At 37.3% G+C, this 22943-nt stretch overlaps 1 protein-coding gene across 2 annotated transcripts in view; it reads right to left on the reverse strand.

Moving 5' to 3' along the window:
- Positions 1-22943, reverse strand: part of SCFD2 (sec1 family domain containing 2) — a 400215-nt gene that overhangs the window by 330953 nt on the left and 46319 nt on the right. For both annotated transcript variants that reach the window (XM_059065766.2, XM_067036078.1), the window contains exon 4: positions 9328-9503. In XM_059065766.2, coding sequence (XP_058921749.1) covers positions 9328-9503 — 176 coding nt within the window. The remainder of the gene's footprint in view (positions 1-9327; positions 9504-22943) is intronic.

Raw genomic sequence — 22943 nt, forward strand, 5'->3', positions numbered from 1 at the left:
CAGGTCTGACTTTAGGGACCACCTCTTTTTGCCTCTTCCCTCACTCTTCATCCAAATAATATCACCAGCACTTTTGCAAGTGACAAATCAGGACCTCCCAGGGTGTTGGTGAAGTCAGGAACAGACCTAAAATGAGCCATTACATTTCCAAGCCTAGCCGTCTGGCTTGGGACCTAATAGAAGCTCTAGAGGACTGAGACGGTAAAACCCACCAATTTGCTATAGGACAAGCAGACATACTGTCATTTAGTTTAGTTAAACCTGATCTGTACAGAAGAGATACTCTGAAATTTAGCATCTCAAAAAGAAAACTAATTCTACCTATTAAAAACTGCTTTGGCAACTGATAAAATGTTGTGCCGACTTTTCATTGCAAAGACAGATAACATTAAAAACTAAAGCAACGTTTACCTGGAAAATCGTGAGTGGCTCTATAAATCATTTATATTTCATTTAAACGTCATTTTCCGGACTTCCCTTGTGGCACAGTGGTTAAGAATCCGCCTGCCAATGCAGGGGACACGGGTTCTATCCCTGGTCCAGGGAAGATCCCACATGCCGTGGAGCAACTAACCCGTGCACCACAACTACTGAGCCTGCACTCTAGAGCCCACGAGCCACAACTACTGAAGCCTGCGCGCTCTAGGGCCTGTGTGCCGCAATTACTGAGTCCACGTGCTGTAACTACTGAAATCTGCACAGCTAGAGCCTGTGCTCTGCAACAAGCAAAGCCACTGCAATGAGACGCCCACGCACCGCAATGACAAGGAGCCCCTGCTTGCCACAACTAGAGAAAGCCTGCTCGCAGCAACAAAGACCCAATGTGGCCAAAAAATTTTTTAAAAAATTTTAAAAGTCATTTTCCAAGTTGGATTTTTTTATTTAGAAATGTAAATTCTACCTAAAAAATAACTGGAGATAGATACTACATATATATTTATAAAGTATGTGTTTTAGAAAGTATAAACACAGTTGTTTCCTCTACTACATAGTTTGCTATCGTTTTATAACCACCAATAAATTATGGTCAGTAAAAGTTTTTCTTTGAGACAATTAGCAATAAAACATCAGATATACAATGTAGAAACAATGAGATTTAAGTCTGGATTTAAGAAAAATACTGTTAAACATCATCAAATAGTAAGTAAAAAAAGACAGAAACAGTTTTCTATGTAACAGTTTCATTCTTCCTCGGTAAATTTTAATTCAGAAAAACAAAATTTAGGTGAGAATATATTAAAACTATTACTTGCATAAAGTAAATTGGCATTTGCAATATTTTTGGCTCAGCTAAAAGAATAATGACTACTATTTATTGAGAATTTACTATATGTCAAGCACTGTACTTAGTGATATACATATGTAATCTCATCCAATCCTGACAATAACACTATGATGTAGGCACTTTATTCCCATTTAGATGAGGAAGCTAAATCAAACTTTCTTTTTTTTATAGTAATAAAAAAGAATTCTTCAAAGGCTACCACCAAATTAGGTAAATCCGTACTTTGATTAAAAGAAAAGCAAAGCAACTTTTACAAGTGAATACATTCATTAATAGAATCATAGATGCAGCCACATTCAGTTTCAACTTCGTTTCTACATTTTTTAACTTGAAACAGAATTACTTGTTAATTAGCACATATGTACTGAATGCCTAAAACACAGACTGTGATATTGGACCTTGATGAAAATGGAGAGAAAAAGGAATTGAGAAGACGCTTTATCCCCTTTGGTTTTTAAAAACATTCACTGCAAATAATTATTAGATTTTTCCCAATAATAATCAAAAAAGTTTCTCTTTTGAGCACACAGTATTATCTTTCTGTGATATTCCAGGGCCTGAGTCAAACACAAGTCTTATGAATAGTACCCAGATCTCTTGCTGACTAGTCACTGAATCACCAGAACCACTGAGCCAAGAGATGGCAGTGAGTAAAAGGAGTGCAGTAACCTGTGTTTAATTATACATTTCCAAGACCAATTTCTTTTTCTTTACCAAGGTTGTCTACAGGGATACTTAGGCCATGAAGTCAACACTGAGGTTCAGGGACAGAGGCTGGGGAGAGAGTGGTGGAAATGAGTCTCCAAAGAAATAAACAGCTCTCAGCACTGCCTGAGATTTGCATTAGGTGGCTCTCAAGCCCTTAGGGAAAGCTAGACATTGTCCTCACGCTCGAAGTAAACTCAGATGCTCTTCTTTCATACCAAAGTCTGTAAATAGGGTGGCTCAGCATATATTATGACTCATTACAATAATGGATGAGTGTACACGAGATAAAATAAGCCTGTTCATAAACAAAGAGCAATTGCTATGGCTGGTGTATAAGTTCGCCTGTGCGAAAACACGAACTTATAAGGACCCAGAAATGACTGAGAACACAGTGCTGATCATGTGCAATAATGATAAAAGTGGGGTTTTAGCATTTTAAATGTTACTTCTTTTTCCCTGTCTTTTTATTCCTTCTCCACTTGCTGAGAGAAGCACACCAAGTACCGTGGTCACATCTGAGGCAGTCTAACATGGAAAAGGATTCCAAAAATTAATTATAAATATAAGATGCCATAGAATTATACTGTGTCATGTTTCTTCAGAAATCTCTGGTGAGTTGAAGGATTATCATTCTTGGGAGAAAACTGCTGTGCCTTGTTTTGAAACACTCTTGTTAGATTTTGGTGCTAGAGATTCACCTTGCACGGCGTCAGTGGTAGGCAGGGGTGAGGAGGTTGTCCTGGTGGCAGGGCAAGAGGAGGGAGGGAGGTTGTAGCAGTGGCCTAGAGCAGGTTGCCAGAGCCCAAGGGAGTGCATGGCGGGAAGCAAGGGCATCCCAGTGCAGGTGTCAGCATCAAAAGAGGGTGAGGAGGGCATCTTCGCATAGTGGGTGGCAGAGCTAAGCAGGGGTTGTTGGAACCCAAAGTGGCAGAAAAGAACATCACAGAGGCTGGTGGCAGTGAAGACCCAGTGCAGGGTTTCAGAACCTGAGCAAGATGAGGGGTGTGTCTAAATGGCGACCAAGGCCCCTGTGAGGTGAGAAGGGAGTCTCTGGGAGGGAGTGGGGTGGGCAGAGAAGGGGGGGGAATGAAGCAGCAGCCCTACACAGGTTGTCAGAACCAAAGGAGGTGAGACAGGCATCCATGGGGAGGTTGGGGGACAGCAATCTCCCAAGATAGAGTGTAAGAGTCTGAGCAGGGAGGTGAGAACATGCAAACAGGGGAGTGGCAATGGCAATATTCTGGCACGGGATGTCCGAGCCTACAGAGGGAAGAGGGCATCTGTGCCATGGGAGCAGCAGCAGGGCTTGGTGTGGGGTCCTGGAGGCTGAGAGGGCTGAGGAGGGCACCCATACAAGAGGTGGAGGCCAGGCAGCACAGCACTAGAGGTCAGAGCCTGAGTGAGGTGGGAAGGGCATTCACGTGGAGAGGTTTCAATAGGGGCACCTTTGTGTGAAGTAAAACAGAACATCCTAGTGGGCCTGGCCATAGCCTGGAGCAGGAAGACAAGCCCAGGTGAGTGAGGAAGGCACCTGTGAGAGGGGCAGCAGTGCTAATGGAAAACTGGTTACCTAAAGAAGGGATTTATAGATAAGGAAAGAGAGAAAACTAGAATGAACCCTGTGGAATTACATTAGAATTGTGACCTGGTTTTTAATAAGTAGATATAGATATAGGTGACATAGATAGATACAGTTACAGAAAAAATATAAGGAATAATTGATAAATCCACAATCATACTGGGAAATTTGAAAACACTTCTGTCAGAAGCTAGTAAGTAAGGAGATAAAGAATTTTTTTAATGTATCTTTAGGGCTTCCCTGGTGGCGCAGTGGTTGAGAGTCCGCCTGCCGATGCAGGGGACACGGGTTCGTGCCCCGGTCAGGGAAGATCCCACATGCCACGGAGCGGCTGGGCCCGTGAGCCATGGCCGCTGAACCTGCGCGTCCAGAGCCTGTGCTCTGCAACGGGAGAGGCAACAACAGTGATAGGCCCGTGTACAAAAAAAAAAAAAAAAAAATGTATCTTTGAATCATTTATATTTATTTGAATTATTTATATTATAATAATATGTATTTTAATATATATTATATATGATTACTATAAGCTAAGGGACATTTATGGAACCCTACATAAAACAATTAGAGAATAAACATTCTTTTTGAGTATATGTGGACCATTTAGAGAAATGAATCACATACAAAGGAAGTCACATAAATAAGGAGATTATATCATTCAAAACACATTATCTGACCACAATCTAACAATCAAGTAAAAATAAGTTTTTTTAAAAGACCTCATATATTTATAAACTTAAAATATATCATGCAATCTAAATAATAAATAAATCAAAGGGAAAATCATAATAGAAATTGTGAAATATTTAGAACTGAATAACAACAAAGACAGTCAAAATTTGGACTAAGCTACAGCAGTATTTAGAGGGAAATTCATAATCTTAAATACATTATTTGAAAATAGGAAGTTAAAAAAAAGAACAACAGAGTAAAACCAAAGAATACAGAAGAAAGGAAATAATATAAAAACAGAAATTAATGAAAAATAAAACAAAGCACAAATGAGTGTATCAAAATAAAAAACTAAAGCTGATTCTTCGGTGTGACTAATAAAATTCTGCTAATACGAACCAAAATCAAAAAGAGACTTAATTTTGCAATAAAAATACCAGGTATTGAAAAAAGGAATTACAACTATATATTCAAAGGAGATTTAAAAATTTTAAGAGAATTCTATAAATAAATTTATGCCAATTTGAAAATATAGATGAATGGATTTAAATGAATATGAACTACCAAAATAATCTCAAGAAAAAACAGAGAATTAAGTAGATCTATAAACACTTAAGTTATCAAATTGGAAGTAAAAATCTAGGTCTAACAACAACACAACAGGTCCACATGATTCTAAATTTAGGCATATTTCACTTTTAAGCAACTGAAAATTCCTTTCTTATACAAATAGCTCCAAAGAATACAAAAAATGAAATTCACTCTGATTTTACTTAACTACTGTAAGCTTTGCTTTGAAACTGGACAACATCAGCACAATGAAGAAAAATTATAAGGTAATCTCACAAGCATAGATACAAATGCATAAATAAAATATTAGTAAACTAAATCTAGCAGTGTGTGTGTGTGTGTGTGTGTGTGTGTGTGTGTGTGTGTGTGTGTATGTGTAGGATCAAGTTAAACTTATCCCAGGAATGCAGTAATGATTATTTTAAAAACTATAAATACCATTCACCACATTAACAGATAATGGGAGAAAACCAAATATATATATATATTCATCTAAAAAATTTCAGAATCTGTACTAAGTGAAATTCAACACTCAGGCAGGATAAAAACAGCAATAACAACAACAACAATTCAGCAAAATAAGATTAAGAAAGTTCCCTAGCCTGATTAAAAACAAAACAAAACATAATAATTAATGGTAAAATTTTAGAACATTGTCTTTAAAGTCAGCAATAAGATGAAAATGCCTATTTTCATTGCCTCTACTGAGTAGGGTTCTAGTATGCCTGGTCAGTGCACTAAAAAAGAAAGTGGTATGAAGTATGGAAAGGAAATAACAAAACTGCCATTATTCGCAGATAATATTATTGCCTGCAGAGGAAATACAGGACAACCAATGAATCACAGCAAGAAATAGGAAAACAAATATTAATACAAAATGCAAGGTTGTTGGACATGTGATCACCAGCCAAAAGTCAAGCCAAGAGTATTCCAAAACACCAGCAATGAGCAATTAGAAAATTCAATTTACAACTGGTATTAAAATCATTAAAGTACCCATAAAAAATCTAGTAAGTTTCTTTTATAGAGAAAGGCATAAAACTGGACATGTTAATTTTAACACTGTGGTATTAATTCTGCGATGGATAAATTGACCACTGAAACAGACTAGAAAGTGAGATACAAACCTATTTTTATATGAGATCTTAGTATATCATGTATCATTGAGAAAAGGATGAATATCTTTTGGTTCCAAATAACAAAAAACCAACTAAAATGGCTTAAACAATGAGAAGAATCATCATCTCACAAAACAAGATATTCTGAGGTACGACTCAGTCTTTTTTTTTTTTTTTTTTGCGGTACACGGGCCTCGCACTGTTGTGGCCTCTCCCATTGCAGAGCACAGTCTCCAGACGCGCAGGCTCAGCGGCCATGGCTCACGGACCTAGCCGCTCTGCGGTATGTGGGATCTTCCCGGACCGGGGCACGAACCCGTGTCCCCTGCATCGGCAGGCGATCTCCAACCACTGTGCCACCAGGGAAGCCCTCAAAGTCATCTTTAAGGATTTAGGTACTGTTTATCTTTTTCAGGATCTCAGTGAGCTCCCTTCATTATTACAAAATACTCAAAGTGTCACAAACATATATCAAAAGGAGCTTGTTTCTTCATTATGTATTTTTCTACAGGGGCAAAAGAAAGTCTTTCTTAGAAGCACCTCCAGCAAACTTCACTTTGCCTCTCTTAGGCTAGAACTGCTAAACCAATCATTAGGTGGGGAGATGAGAATATTAATATAGTCTGAGACCAATCAGGATTTGCCTGAATCATGTGGGAAAAGAGTGGACACTGGAACAAAACTGGTGTTCTGCCAACATGAGAAAGAGGGAAATGACTGTTAGGTAAGTAATCTACAGCACAATGGAATATTTCCTAAATGGTGTGGGGAGAATAGGCTATCCATATGGAAGAAAAGAAAATGAGATCCCAATAATATCATAAACAAAGATAAATTCCAGGTGGATTAAAGATTCAAATGTCAGGGAGGGTAGGAGGGAGATGAAAGAGGGAGGAGATATGGGGATATGTGTATATGTATGGCTGATTCACTTTATTATAAAGCAGAAACTAACACACCATTGTAAAGCAATTATACTCCAATAAAGATGTTAAATAAATAAACAAAATTCAAATGTCAAAAACAAAAATTAATTTTTAAAGGAAAATACTGAACAATATATTTAGAACTTAGATTTCTAATATAAAACATAAATAAGAATATAAAAGATAATATTCATTAACTAGAGTACATCAAATACAAAAATTTTGTACAATAAAACATATAGGAATTAAATTTAAAAGCCAAACCACAGTCTGGGAGAAGTATTTGCATGACATAAAACAGTTTTTTCTGATACATAAATAGATAAGTATAAAAATGAGTGATTGATAGAAGAGGAAAACTGAATAGCTAATAAATACTACGGAAGGTTCTCAGCCTTATCAGTAGCCAGAGAAATGCAAATTTATACAAAGATAGTACTGACCCATTATAAAAAAATGTTTAAATTTGATAATACTGAGTGTTGGACACTATGCTGGGAAACAAACTGTCATCCAGTCCTAGCAGAAGGGTCAACTGTCTTTGATGATCAGTTTGGTGATATTTCGTAAACTCAACATGGTTAAACTCATGCATGGTTAACAAAGTAACAATCCTCTCCAAGTCATATGCCCTAGAGACACTCTCTCACATGTGGACCAGAAGACAAGTTCCAGGCTATTCATCTCATTCTTTCTAACCACACACACACACACACACACACACACACACACACACAAAAATATGGAACAGTCTAATTATACATCAATATGGATTCCATAAGTTGAATATTTATACAATTAAATCTATACATGTCAATTTGGATTATCTTAAAACAACGCTGAGAGGGAAAAGCAGGTTGTTTAGGGATACTTATAATGTGATATCACTTACATAAAAAGTAAAACCCATAGCATAATACTCTGTATTATTCATGGGAAAATAAATATCTAATAAACATATAGAAACAAGGAATCAAGCTTGTGATTACCACTGGGAAAGGAAAAAGGAGAATCAGAGCAGGAAAGGGATATAGTATCAGAGATGCTTCAACTTTATGTCTAGTTTTATTTCTTTAATGAAAAAGGATATAAAGTAAACATAAAACACTAGTAAATTATATTGAATCTATGTGTAAGGTACATAAATATTTGTCATATTATTTTATGTGTTTGAAATACTTTATAATTTTTAAAAATACATCTTCTTAAAAGTTTCCCATGAAAATATTTTATCAATAGTGAAAAGGTCCTACTCCACATACATCTCCCTTCATGAAAATTACAAATGAGGACTTCCCTGGTGGTCCAGGGGTTAAAACTCCACTCTCCCAATGCAGGGGGCCCCAGTTTGATCCCTGGTCAGGAAACTAGATCTCACATGCCACAACTAAGATCCTGCATGCTGCAACTAAAAAAAGATCCTGCATGCCACAACTAAAGATCCCGCATGTGGCAAGGAAGATCCCATGTGCCACAACTAAGTCCCAGAGCATCCAAATAAATAAATATATAAATAAGCTAATACTTAAAAAAAAAAAGAAAATTACAAATGGAGTGTGCCTCCCTTTCGTCTATTAGAAGCATCATTTTTTTTGTTTGTTTTGTTGTGTTTTTTTTTTTTTTTTTTTTTTTTGCAGTACGCGGGTCTCTCACTGTTGTGGCCTCTCCCATTGCGGAGCACAGGCTCCGAACGCGCAGGCTCAGCGGCCATGGCTCACGGGCTCAGCCGCTCCACAGCATGTCGGATCTTCCCGGACCGGGGCACGAACCCGTATCCCCTGCATCGGCAGGCGGACTCTCAACCACTGCGCCACCAGGGAAGCCCTAGAAGCATCATTTTAAGCCACATGCTATATGTTGTTTAAGGATTAGAAAGTAGTGTCAGAAGAAATGTAAACAGTAGCAATATTCTACAGGAAAAGCAGCAAGGATTAAATAAAGATGCCATGAAGATCAAGAAAGGTCCAAATGGCATAAAACTGAAAAGAGATCTTCAAAGTTTAGTCAAATACTCAAAAAACATTCTAAGTATTGAATGAGAAGCCAAAGACGTTACTGTCAAAAAAAAAAAAAAAAAAAAAAAAGTAGGGCTTCCCTGGTGGCGCAGGTGGTTGAGAATCTGCCTGCCGATGCAGGGAACACGGGTTCGTGCCCCGGTCCGGGAAGATCCCACATGCCGCGGAGCAGCTGGGCCCGTGAGCCGTGGCCACTGAGCTGGCGCATCCGGAGCCTGTGCTCCTCAACGGGAGAGGCCACAACAGTGAGAGGCCCGCGTACCACAAAAAAAAAAAAAAGTAGATATAGAAAAAAAACTGCTACTTGAATTTTAAATTGGGGGCACTTAGAGAATATGATATAGGGCATATGTCAACAATATGATTTATTACTAAGATTATAATAAATATCAAAGTTTTTTCCTGGAATTAAAAACTTTAATTATTAATATCCCAAGATGCTCCCAGAGCAACATACCTGGAGAAGGAGCCTTTCAAAAGCCAGAAAGTTGTCCCACTTGGCAGTCTGCGGGTGTTTCAGAGTTTGAACAGTGGCCAGCCCAAGCTGCAGGAGCCCACAGTGATTCTTTAGAGCTTTGAGGTTGTTCTTGAAGAGATGAATATAGGACGTGAGCTGTCCTGGAGTGACTCTCCCTGGAAAAACACACAATTTATCACCCTCTTCTGGGAGTGGTAAAAATAATGAAGAGAATGCCATTAATAGTACTACTGCAGGGCTTCCCTGGTGGCACAGTGGTTGAGAATCCTCCTGCCAATGCAGGGGACACAGGTTCGATCCCTGGTCTGGGAAGATCCCACATGCCGCAGAGCATCTGAGCCTGTGCACCACAACTACGGAGTCTGTGCTCTAGAGCCCGTGAGCCACAACTACTGACACCCGCATGCCACAACTACTGAAGCCCTAGAGCTTCAGCGTGCCTAGAGCCCATGCTCTGCAACAAAAGAAGCCACCACAATGAGAAGCCCACGCACCGCAACGAAGAGTAGCCCCTGCTCACCACAACTAGAGAAAGCTTGCATGCAGCAACAGACCCAATGCAGCCAAAAATAAATAAATAAATAAATGAAATAAAATAAAATAAAATAAATACTACTGCCTTACATCAGCACAAAACTTCAGAGTAAACTGCAAGCTTGCCTAAGCTATTGTGATTCTTAAAACAACATGGTGACAACAGCAAAGTTGAAACTATTAACTGCATTTTGCAAGCAAGAAAACACATGTTAAGTGATCTTGCCAAAGTCATATTGCTAGTAGAATTCATTTCATAATTCTGAAATACCCCATAAATAAGTTATCAAGTAGTCATATGAATAAATATTTCTTGAGCTCAACATGGAGTACCTCTCCAAGCCAAATGATATAGCAATCTAAGAGGCAAAAAAGCAAGGTTTCTAATTGTGTGCATATGTCTATAAAGGAGAAATCTGTTATGACTATAGCTAAAACTTTATTATTGATATCCGTGGGTTCATGACAATATTCATGAGCATAAAAGCTGGCTGCTTATGGAACAAAAATGTATGGAGAACTAGAGTGGCAAAACCTCTGGAAGATGAGTTATCAGAAGAAATGGTTTGGTATGGGTGACACAGCACATTTACTACAATGGTCACCTCTATCTAGAACGAGACCCCCACTTCATAAAAGACTGGAATACCAAAAACAAACAACAAACAAAAACAAACAAAAAAACCACCTGTTGAAGATTCATTGGGCAAGAAGATGGCAATGGGGCCAAACATACATGCAACTCAAGTAATTCTTTCCTTTACATCTTACCTACACCCTGTTTGTGGTTTACCCTCTGATTCCTGAAATCCCAGTTTGTTTGTCATGTCTAGGTTTGTTAATATTTGGCAATGAGACCACCTGTATTTATTTAACACTTTATCGTTTATACAGTGCAAGTATGTCCTCTTCTGATTTTCACAGCAAATCTATGGAGTAGCAAATAAGTGAGAGTTCAGTGTCTTACACGGTGCTAAATGGCATTTGCCAATTAATGGTTTTGCTACAGACTATAATACACAAAAAATAAAGACCTTGTTTCAAGAAACTTATAAGCCTGCAACATATTCTATCTGTTCATTACATATTTTGAAGAGATTAAGGATTTTGAAGTGCCTTATTACCTGTTTTATCAGGATGAGCATGTAAAGAATGAAAACAGTGGGAACGATGAGCAGGGAGCTGAGTCTCACTAGTTTCTTTGGTCCCTCGGCAAAGCATGGTTCATTCCTGATTCTCAAGCAGCAAGCTAATGCTTTGCTTGCTTAAGTACTAATAGAGAAGAGCCTCATTAACCCTTACTCTGCTTGGTTTTGAGTCAGGTTGATTAAGGTATAATTTACATACAGTAAAATTCATCCTTTTCTGGTTCAGGATGTTCTCAAATCGATGCTATGAATTTTGACAAATGCATGTAGTTGGGTAAGCACTGTCACAATCAAAATATAGAATATTTCCATTACTCCAAAAAGTTCCCCCTTTGTAGTCAATTCTCTTTTCCCACCCCCAGACCTTGGTGAATACTCATCTGCATTTATCTGGATTCTGTCCCATAGTTTTGCCTTTCCAGAATGTTCTATACATGGAATCATATAGTATGTAGCCTTTTGAGTCTGGCTTGATGTTCATTCATGTTGTTGCTTATATAGGTAGTTTGTTCCATTTTCTTGCTGAGTAGTAATCCATTGTATGAATGTGCCATGGTTTGTTTAGCCATTTATCCATTCACCGGCTAATGATCATTTGAGTCTTTTCCAATTTTTAGAAATTACGATAATTAGTGATGCTGAGCATCTTTTCATGTGTTTGTTGGCCATCTGTATGTCTTCTTTGGAGAAATGTCTATTTAGGTCTTCTACCCATTTTTTGACTGGGCTGTTTGTTTTTTTGATATTGAACTGCATAAGCTGCTTGTATATTTTGGAGATTAATCCTTTGTCAGTTGCTTCGTTTGCAAATATTTTCTTCCATTCTGAGGGTTGTCTTTTCATCTTGGTTATGGTTTCCTTTGCTGTCCAAAAGGCTTTAAGTTTCATTAGGTCCCATTTGTTTATTTTTGTTTTTATTTTCATTACTCTAGGAGGTGGGTCAAAAAAGGTCTTGCTGCAATTTATGTCAAAGAGTGTTCTTCCTATGTTTTCCTCTAAGAGTTTTATAGTGTCTGGCCTTACATTTAGGTCTTTAATCTATTATGAGTTTATTCTTGTGTATGGTGTTAGGGAGTGTTCTAATTTCATTCTTTTACATGTAGCTGTCCAGTTTTCCCAGCACCACTTATTGAAGAGGCTGTCTTTTCTCCATTGTATATTTTTGCCTCCTTTGTCATAGATTAGGTGGCCATAGGCACATGGGTTTATCTCTGGGCTTTCTATCCTGTACAAATCAAAACTACAATGAGGTATCACCTCACACTGGTCAGAATGGCCATCATCAAAATATCTAGAAACAATAAATGCTAGAGAGGGTGTGGAGAAAAGGGAACCTTCTTACACTGTTGGTGGGAATGTAAATTGATACAGCCACTATGCAAAACAGTATGGAGGTTCCTTAAAAAACTAAAAATAGAACTACCATATGACCCACCAATCCCACTACTTGCCATATACCCAAAGAAAACCATCATTCAAAAAGACACATGCACCCCAATGTTCATAGCAGCACTATTTACAATAGCCAGGACATGGAGCAACTGAAATGTCCACCAACAGAGGAACGGATAAAGAAGATGTGGTACATATATACAGTGGAATACTACTCAGCCATAAAAAGGAATGAAATTTGGTCATCTGTAGAGACGTGGATGGACCTAGGAAGTGTCATACAGAGTGAAGTAAATCAGAAAGAGAAAAACAAATATCGCATATTAACGCATATATGTGGAATCTAGAAAAATGGTATAGATGACCTTATTTGCAAAGCAGAAACAGAAACACAGACATAGAGTAAAAATGTATGGATACCAAGAGGGAAAGGGGTGGGGTGGAAGAAATTGGGAGATTGGGATTGACACATATACACTATTGATACTATGTATAAAATAGACAACCAAGGGGAACATACTGTATAGCACAGAGAACTCTACTTAATGCACTGTGGTGTCCTAAATGGGAGGGAAATAAAAGGGAGGGGATATATGTATACGTATGGCAGATTCATTTTCCTGTGCAATAGAAGCTTACACAACACTGTAAAGCAACTATACTTCAATAAAACTTAATTTAAAAAAATAAATAAAAATAAATTGAAAAAGATTCACAAACCAAAGTCCACCAACATTTTCCAAAAAAAGAAAGAAAGAAATTGTGAATAAAGCCTTCACAAACATCTTTGTACAGGTGTTTATGTGTGTATGTGTCTGTGGACATATGGTTTTATTTTTCTTAAGTAAATTTCTAGGGTTGTTGGGTCATATGCTAAGTGTATGGTTAACTTTATAAGAAACCGACAAACTAAGTCCCAGAGTGAGCTGTCCCACCAGCAACAAATGAGATTTCTATTGCCTCACATCCTCACTAGCACTTGGTATTGCCAGTTATTTCGGTTTTAGCCATTCTATTAGGTATCTAGCAACAACTCACTGTGGTTTTAATTTGTATTTTTCTAATGACTAATAATGTTGGTCTTTTCATGTGCTTATTTGCCACCCTATATCTTTTTTGGTGAAGTTTGTCTGTTCAAATCTTTTGCTCATTTTTATTAGGTTGTTTATTTTCTTCCTGTTGAGTTGTGAGTGTCATTAACTTTTATTAATCCATCGGCTCAACATATATTTCTGTGCCGGGAACTGTTCTTACTGCTAAGAATAAACTCATGAACAAATCAGACAAAAATCTGTCCTCATGGCCAACAAATAAAGAAGGCAAATGATTCTTGGATGCTCTCCTAATTAATTCAGCTCATTACATGTCATTCTTTTCTTAGGGGATGGGGATCTTTTGTGCAGATGATTAATATTTTTACACAAAAACATCTTGACATATTAAATATTAACATTAAATATATGAAAGTAAATTTTCACATGAAATGTGTTCAAATCTAACACTGCCATGAGCTCCATTTATTTGTTTATACACTGTGCTACAGGTGACACAGTGTGGTCCCTGGACACACAGAGCTTTGTGTATCAAGAGAGAAAGTCATAAAACAATTATACCAACAATTGCTTAATCATTATTGTGGTAAGTATTGCTAAGGCAAAAACTAAAATGTCCTGAAACCATGAAAGGCTTTATGTGATATGTAATTGCCTACGTCTCCAACCCTATCTCCTGGACTGAAGGAGGAGGAATTTAAAAGGCTCAGAATACATACAATCCATTCATAACATAACTGTCTTTTAGAGAGACCTCAAGAAATAGAAATCATCAGAGAAAGTCACCAGGTCTGTTTAGCTTTCGACTGCAATAACCATATGTCCAATTTAAAGATAAGAATGTCTTCAATTCAGGGACTTCTCTGGTGGCGCAGTGGTTAAGAATCCGCCTGCCGGGCTTCCCTGGTGGCGCAGTGGTTGAGAATCCGCCTGCCGATGCAAGAGACACGGGTTCGTGCCCCGGTCCGGGAAGATCCCACGTGCCGCGGAGCGACTAAGCCCGTGAGCCATGGCCGCTGAGCCTGCGCGTCCAGAGCCTGTGCTCCGCAACGGGAGAGGCCACAACAGTGAGAGGCCCGCATAACGCAAAAAAAAAAAAAAAAAAAAAGAATCCACCTGCCAATGCAGAGGACTTGGGTTAAATCCCTGGTCCGGGAAGATCCCACATGCCGTGGAGCAACTAAGCCTGTGCACCGCAACTACTACGGCTGTGCTCTAGAGCTCACGCGCCACAACTACTGAGCCCACATGCCACAACTACTGAAGACTGTGTGCCCTAGAGCCCATGCCCCACAACAAGAGAAGCCACCCAATGAGAAGCCCGTGCACCGCAACAAGGAATAGCCCCTGCTCACCACAACTAGAGGAAGCCAGCGCAGCAATGAAGACCCAACACTGCCAATAAGAAAATAAATAAATTTTTTTAAAAAAAGAGGGCTTCCCTGGTGGTGCAGTGGTTGAGAGTCCGCCTGCCGATGCAGAGAACACGGGTTCGTGCCCCGGTCCGGGAAGATCCCATGTGCCGCGGAGCGGCTGGGCCCGTGAGCCATGGCCGCTGAGCCTGCGCGTCCGGAGCCTGTGCTCCGTAATGGGAGAGGCCACAACAGTGAGAGGCCCACATACCGCAAAAAAAAAAAAAAAAAATGTCTTCAATTCAAAAACATAGTTAAATTTTTTATCCAGTTAGCATTTTCCTAGCTCAGACTTGGACTCAGAGAGCATATTTACATAACACTGCCTTCCCACATAAGGTATGAGATCCAAAGGAACAAATGGATATATTTCATAACAGGAAATGCCAACAGAACACTACCTTGTGAATCAGCAATTATTCACCTTTGCTGCTCCATTCTGTTCCCCTCTGTATACCTTTTTCTTACACACACAAGCCATTAACACTTCCTTATATATGTCATGAAAGCAGGGGGGTTTTTTGGTAAAAATTCATAACATGTTAATTGGAATTTAGTAAAAGAGTACTTCACACAAATGCTTTAAAATATAGGCTAGTGACATTTTTTAAAATATGAATTTAATCACAATCTTACTTAAAACAAGTCAAAATCAACTGACTACCAAAAATGCTATACTGTGAGGCTAACAACTTGAGAAAACTTCTCAGTTCATATCAACTAAAACTGCAAGCAACTAGAACCAGGTGTTGAAAAAGTAATAGACAGAACATTTATTCACATCTCATATTACCAAAAAAAAAAAAAAAAACTTGTCAGGCAGATTTACACGGTGATTTTAAAATGTCAACCCAATAAGGCTTTGCAACACATTATTTTAAAGTCCTCAAAACAAGGGTTATTTTATATCAAAACTGCATAATACATAGCAACTCTTTGAAAAGGGACAATTTTGAAATTTGAAAAATAGTTTTCAAGTAAGAAAATCTATTAGGCTTTCTTTTTCTTTTTTATAGTTTTTAAGGAAGTGAAACAGGCTTCTGATTTCAATTTAGTTAAGAAACAAACACAAAACTTTAACAACCATCAGTTCTATGTATATTTTGAAACTCTTATTGAAATAGAATTATCTCTTGGGAGAAAGGGGACATATTTGGAAAATAAAAGGATTTAATATATTTATATTGTCTGTGATCCTTACAATATTGAATTCCATTGTATTCAAATGAATTATGGAACTTACTCTTCCATTTATTATATACATTTGATAAACTATAACTTTCTGAACCTGTTTTGTGGCTTGGTAAGATATATTTAAAATACCTACACATATGATTCTTTGTTGATTTTCTTAAAAAAAAAATGTATTCTGTCAGTGCTAGATTTGATTTAATCCTCAAATTGTCTTAATGGTAGAAAGTAACCATCAGAAATTTTGTCTAAAATAGCATATTTAGCTACTAAATGTTTTCTTTAAAAAAAAAACCACCTCTATAACAAATAATAATACTGTCATTGCATGTTTTTTATTCATCATTGTCCTGAAAACATGAATGAAAACCCAGTGTGTGAAATGTGAATAAACAAAGTTATGTTTTGGGGGGGGGTTGTTTTTTGTTTTTTTAATAAATTTATTTATTTTTGGCTGCATTGGGTCTTCGCTGCTGCACGCAGGCGGGCTTTCTCTAGTTGCGGCGAGCGGGGACCACTCTTCGTTGTGGTGCATGGGCTTCTCATTGCGGTGGCTTCTCTTGTTGTGGAGCACAGGCTCTAGGCACACAGGCTTCAGTAGTTGTGCAACATGGGCTTCAGTAGTTGTGGCACATGGGCTCTATAGTGCAGGCTCAGTAGTTGTGGCGCACAGGCTTAGCTGCTCCGCGGCATGTGAGATCTTCCCAGACCAGAGATCGAACCCATGTCCCCTGCATTGGCAAGTGGATTCTTAACCATTGTGCCACCAGGGAAGTCCCCAAAGTTATGTTTTAAGACATGTACTTCCAGAAATCAAATAACAACATTTCATTTTTCTCCTTTTTAATCATTTTTCTAATATAATAAAGGCAAAGTATATTAAAATATTTAAATATAACATGTTCTGTTAAAACTCTGGTTTATTAACTCACACATAACTGGCAAACATGAATAATTTTAATATTACACAAAAATATCTTTCATTTTTCATTTTTTCTCATTTTAACATTTTGTGCCGCCAAATGAGAGCAGCTGAACACAAAGTAAACAAACATAACTGAACTCTGCAAGCCACAAGAGGAGCTGAGTGCTGATTACATTCCTAGTTCTTCTTGGCTCTGCTTGGCCACATGCACTGTCTTGGAAGTGCTTCCTGCCTGGTTCTCCCTGACCTTTAGTGCATTTTGCCTTTGCCTCTATAACCAAACAGCCTCAGCTCCTCTTTACATTACCTTCCAGGGAGCTACCTTCAACTCTTTTGTTCACATAAAGTCCATATATGCGGTAACATTTCTTTATCTATAGTCTTTATCTATAGAAATTTGGCCAATCTTTCTACCTGTGATAGTATTTTTATCATTTACTTTAGTGCTCTAATTATAAATTTGTATCGATTTTTGAATGGGCTTCTGCTAATGATATTTTTTTTATCCCAAGCCCTGATAACTAGTATGTGATTTTGCAAAACAAGTTTTCCAGGAATGCGTGTAAATTATAGCAAAAGCACTTATACTAATATGTTGACAAAGGTGGCAACTCTACTAATATTAAACTGTTGGTTGGTGGGCAGTACTGTCAGGGAAAATTTCAAATGTTAATTCAACAGTTGGCATAAGAGAGCCAGAATCTTGTGTACCAAAGATGGTTTCGGAGTTTTGTAAATAATGTACGAAAGGTTCAGAGGGTAGCATGAACACATCGGTTTACATCCTCTTCTCATTTCATCAGAAAGACAAAAAGGAATTAAAAAGGGAATGGAACACACAACAAAGAGATCGTGAGATAGTCCATAAGCAGACAAGACTTCAAGCACTTTTCCTCCCTATCTGCTGGTTTTCTTTGTAATTTACATTACATACTTAAACTTTCTTCTTTGTTCTGTCAACTACAGATGGTATGCTATGGCTTTTCAGTCTCCTAAGCAGAGGATATTAGTTCCCCTTACACTTCCCTCTACTTCGTATTTCCCCCTTTCATCTTCCAAATCATCTGTACTTTTATTTTCATCCGGTCAAGACTGATAGCATTTATATTTTGTTTTGTAACCATAATTTAGTCTAATGTGCTTTTTCTATAGCATGATTCGAAAACTTCAAATTTAGTCAATAGTGTTGCACCATTATAAACTATATAACTATTAATGACAGACCCAATGTACAAGCTATGATTACATTTCCTTATGCATATAATACACTTGGGTCCTAGAATGCGTATGGGCTTTTTCTGAGGGGGTGGGGGAGGAGCATTCCCTGCTTTAATCAAAGTTGTAAAGTCTCCTAATTTCAAATACACTGTCTTATCTTTGAAGTCCGTGTTGTGTTTTTTTTTTTTTTTTAATTGAGGTCTAGTTGATTTGTGGGGTTTTTTGTTCTTTTTTTTTTTTCCCTTCTTGAATACTTTACTCCCAAACTCCTTCATTCCCCAGTTCCATCATGGGAAGATTGTTCTTTAGGCCTTTTTGCACAGTCAGCAGCCTGGAACGCCTTTTATTGCTCTCCTCTATTGGAACACCGCTTTGCTAAATCCCTGATTTTTCCTTCCTGCTATACTGCCTTGTTTTGCTGGACACCCTCAAGTAACTTCCTCAGAAAAGATGTGTGGAAAGCAAAGTTCTCTTATCTCTGAAAAGGCTTTTTCTTGCCCTCAAAGTTTAATAACAGCTTATCTGGATCTACAATTCTAGACTGAAAATAATGCATTGCTTCATTATCTTCTGGCTCAGGGTTGCTCATAAGAAATGTGTGCTAGTCTCATTCTTGTTCCTTTATAGATAAGCTTCTTTTTTCCATCTTGAGGTCCATAGGATCCTCTCATTCTCTTGTAACTCTGAGGAGTCACAGTGATTGTGTCCAGTTTAGAGGGTTTTTATTCTTTCCACTTGCTTTTCAGTTAAGCCTATTCTATATACTTGATATGTCTTTCTTCACATCTGGGAACTTACATTCTTTCTTTGCTAGTTTCCTGTCCTCTGCTTTCTCTCTCTTTCTGAAACTTCTAATAGTTCTTGGGCCTCCTGACTTGGTTCTCTATATCTTTTATCTTCGATACCGTATTTTCAATGTCCTGTTCTTTCTACATTTTAGGAAATTTTCTTGATTTATCTTTAAACTTTGGATGAATTTTATTTTTACAATAATATCCTTATTTCTAAGAGCTTCTTTTTTAACAAGAGCTTTATGAGCTTTAACTCACATACCATAAAATTCACCCTTAAAATGTACAATTCACTGATTTTTACTATATTCACAGAGTTACGCAATCATCACCACTATATAATTTGAGAACATTTTCATCATCTCAAGAAGAGAGCCTATACTCAAATTTCTCCAGTTATGAAAAAGATATATAGCTATAAATCCATACATATTAGAATACAGCCTGAATAAAATTTTCATTTGGGAGATATAACTGTACTTAGTTATACCAGGAAACTGAGAAACAGCAGAAATGAGAACATTCAGGTAATTATAGCTATAATAGAATTCTGGCTTTTTTATATGTAATAATACTATGGTAATGCACTAAAAAATGTTTTTTAATTGAAGTAACAGAGGCATAGAAGAGTACTAAATCATGCAGCAAAACAACAGTAAAAATAAACTTCCTCCCCCCCCCCACCAAAGGCTTTGCCTAGAATATATGACAAGGCACTGCAGCAAAGAGGGGTCATCTGCCCAGAAGATACAACCAATTTCAGACTCAGAAGCCTCAGGTATAATGGAGGTGAAAAGTGAGGGGTATAACATAAAGTAAAGCTTACACATCTTAAGTATGTAGTTTTTCTCACTGTTACATACACATCTATCAACATAACCACCACCCATATCAAGGTATGGAATATGTCCAGAACTCTAGAAGATTCCGTCAATACCTACCTAGTCAATAAGCTCACAACAGAAGACTATTACTTTTAACTCTCTCAACACAACTCACTTTTTTGTCCGCTTTTGAACGTCATATAAACAGAATTATAAAGGTATACTCTTTTGTATCTAGCTTTTTTAAATTCAACATCATCCAAAATCTCAATCTTTTTTTTCTCACTCTGTTTTATTGTTCTATGTGACTATAATAGTTTCTCTATCCATTTCTACTTTGAAGGATATTTAGGTTTTATAGTTCAGGGCCATTATAAATAATGATGTTATGAACATTCTACTACATACCTTTTAGTAGACTCATTTCTATTGGATACATGCCCAGGTGTGAAACCACTGGATCAGTGTACACTTATCTAAAGTTGACACTGCCAAACAGTTTTCCATGGTTGTATCAATATAACCACACATTTTAAATATGATCAAACTTAACATAATTTTAAAGGTATACATACAATGTTTAAAACCTGGCACAACTGTATAAGTAAAGCTTCCTTCATGGTATTTTACTCTGGGTAGCCAAAACTCTAATAAGAGAGAGAGGGAAAAAAAAAAAAAGTCACAATGGAAACCACATAGCCATACTCTTAGTATGCACCTTTATTTTATTTTTCTCATTGTTTGTTTACTTGATTATTTATTACTTTCTTACCTAATTACATAGAAAAGGCCTGGAAGGCAAGATACTGATTTCAGAGCAAAGATTACATTGAAGAGTAAGATGATAGGGAGGGGGGATAGACAATTACTTTTTATTTTACTAATGTTATGAATTTTAAAGATGATTTTACTTTTTAAATAGTCTCTTGGTTCTGATATAAAATAATGTCTGTTTCACGTGGAAGGAACAGACCAGTATTTTTCTCTGGGAAATCTGAGTCTATTACTATCACTGATTTGTACAATGGATGAAGCATTGGCTTTCAACTGAAAAAGAAATATAAGAGTAATAATAGCTGTCGGTTTCCCACCTCTACTGAGGTCAAAGGACAAAGAAATATGGTTAACATGCAGGTGGAGAAATTTAAGTCAGACATGAGAAAAAAATTCCATGATCATGATGACTATTAGGCATTGAAACAAGTTATTAAAGGGGGGAAGAGAGAAGACATTATAAATCTTCTCCCATAGGGATTTGAAGGGCAGTATATACAGCCATCCGTATAGTGAAACTTGGATAAAACCCAGCTGGGAATTGATGTCCATTTTTGTAACACTATAAATGCTGAAGGATTTCCTGGGTATCCTTTAAACAGTATATGTTTCTTGTTACACAAATTTTTGAGCTCTATAGTATTACAAAGACAGAATAAGAAAGTAATGTGAAAAGATCATTTTAATTATAGGAATCAATTCAATCAAATGGATCCAAAATTGAGAAATCTATTGCAAACTACGTTTTCAGGATAGTACAGAATAAAGTATAACTGCTGCAAGACCACAGGTCACAAGTAGAAAATAAACAGCTCTCCCTGAAATTCTTACAAAAACAGTGAAATATAAAACCACCAGAAACATTTACGGTTTGGCTTTCTTTGGAAATGCAGCCTTCCTGAGGCTAAGTTAAACACTGCATCAGTGTTTATAAACGCAGCAGAGAGCACAGAAAGGAACAGATAGATTACCCCTGTTATCTAAGGGGCAGATTACCAGCCTGCCAGGTAAGGAGACTTTCCTTGGTGGGTCTACCCTGACTTGGAAAGAAGAGCCTCCAAGTAAAGCAACTCCCACCCCACAGCCATGGATCTTCCCTTGGGGTTTTTAAACTCCTAGCCCATATTCTCATATGTTGAGGATCCCTTCTGTTGAGAAAATATAAAGATTAATAAGAAGAGGAGGAGGAGAAAAAAATGAAGAAAAAGATGCACCAATTAAAGTTAAAAATATAGAGCCAGAGGGCAGATGCTTGAAGATGGGATATTAGAAATTCAGATTCCCATTTTGTGGATGGGGAAACAGAGAAACAGAGGCAATTCAGGTTCTGTTTTAGGTGATGAAGTGTAAGAAGGAAATATTTGCTTAGTGACCTTAAGGCTTTGGGGCACTATTAATTATTAATTCAATAAAAACTCTGTCTTTTCTCTAGATTCTCTTCTTCTTCACGCCCCTGCCCCTAAATGGATGTGTTCCTTACGACTCTGCCTTTAACCCTCCTCTCACTCATTCTACTTTCTTTTCCTGGATGATCACCTTTATATTATATTTCCTTTAGAAATTCACTACTTAGGCTCCAACATAATCACTAGGTAACTAAATCCCCAATCTCCACTTTCACTTCTGGAAATCATTACTCTAGTCACATGTTTTCCAACTAAGATGATCAGGAAGCAATCACACAGGCAATGTAATTCCACCCCTAAATCTGGTAGAATACTCTTCATATGCAATTGTATGACCATTGGTCATTATTTTTATAATGTCTTTTATCTGCCCAGGAGACAGTAAATAATTTTATCATGCTATATCCTCCTTTTAGAACACATTGAATTTCACAAACATGTATATGTTACATAATAAATCATCTCATCTAATTGTCGGGTTAGCAGACAATAGAATCCCCATTTTGAAGACAGGAAAACAGATTCAGAAAAGTTAATTACCTTGTTCATTTGAAAATAAGACAGTATTTTTTCATGTTTCCTATCCCCTACAAGGACCTAATTATATACTATGTACACATAATAAATACCTTTTAAATGAATGAGAACAATTGTCTATTACAGCTAAAACTGGATAATGTATAGAAAAAATTTCAATGAGTTTTCCCCTTTCTACTGATTCCAATGATCTCTAGAAAACTGTGCTAATCTTGTACCCCGGAGAATATGATACTCTTTTAGATAATGGTTCTTGAAGGTGTTCCATGGACCCCTGGGTCCTTGAGGCACTTTCAGGTAGTCAGAAAAGTCAGAAATATTTTCATAATAATACGAAGATGTTACTTGATTTTGTTACTATACTGTGTTTGCATTGATGGTACAAAAACAG

Source organism: Kogia breviceps, chromosome 6, assembly GCF_026419965.1.
Source record: "Kogia breviceps isolate mKogBre1 chromosome 6, mKogBre1 haplotype 1, whole genome shotgun sequence".
Lineage (NCBI taxonomy): Eukaryota > Metazoa > Chordata > Mammalia > Artiodactyla > Physeteridae > Kogia > Kogia breviceps.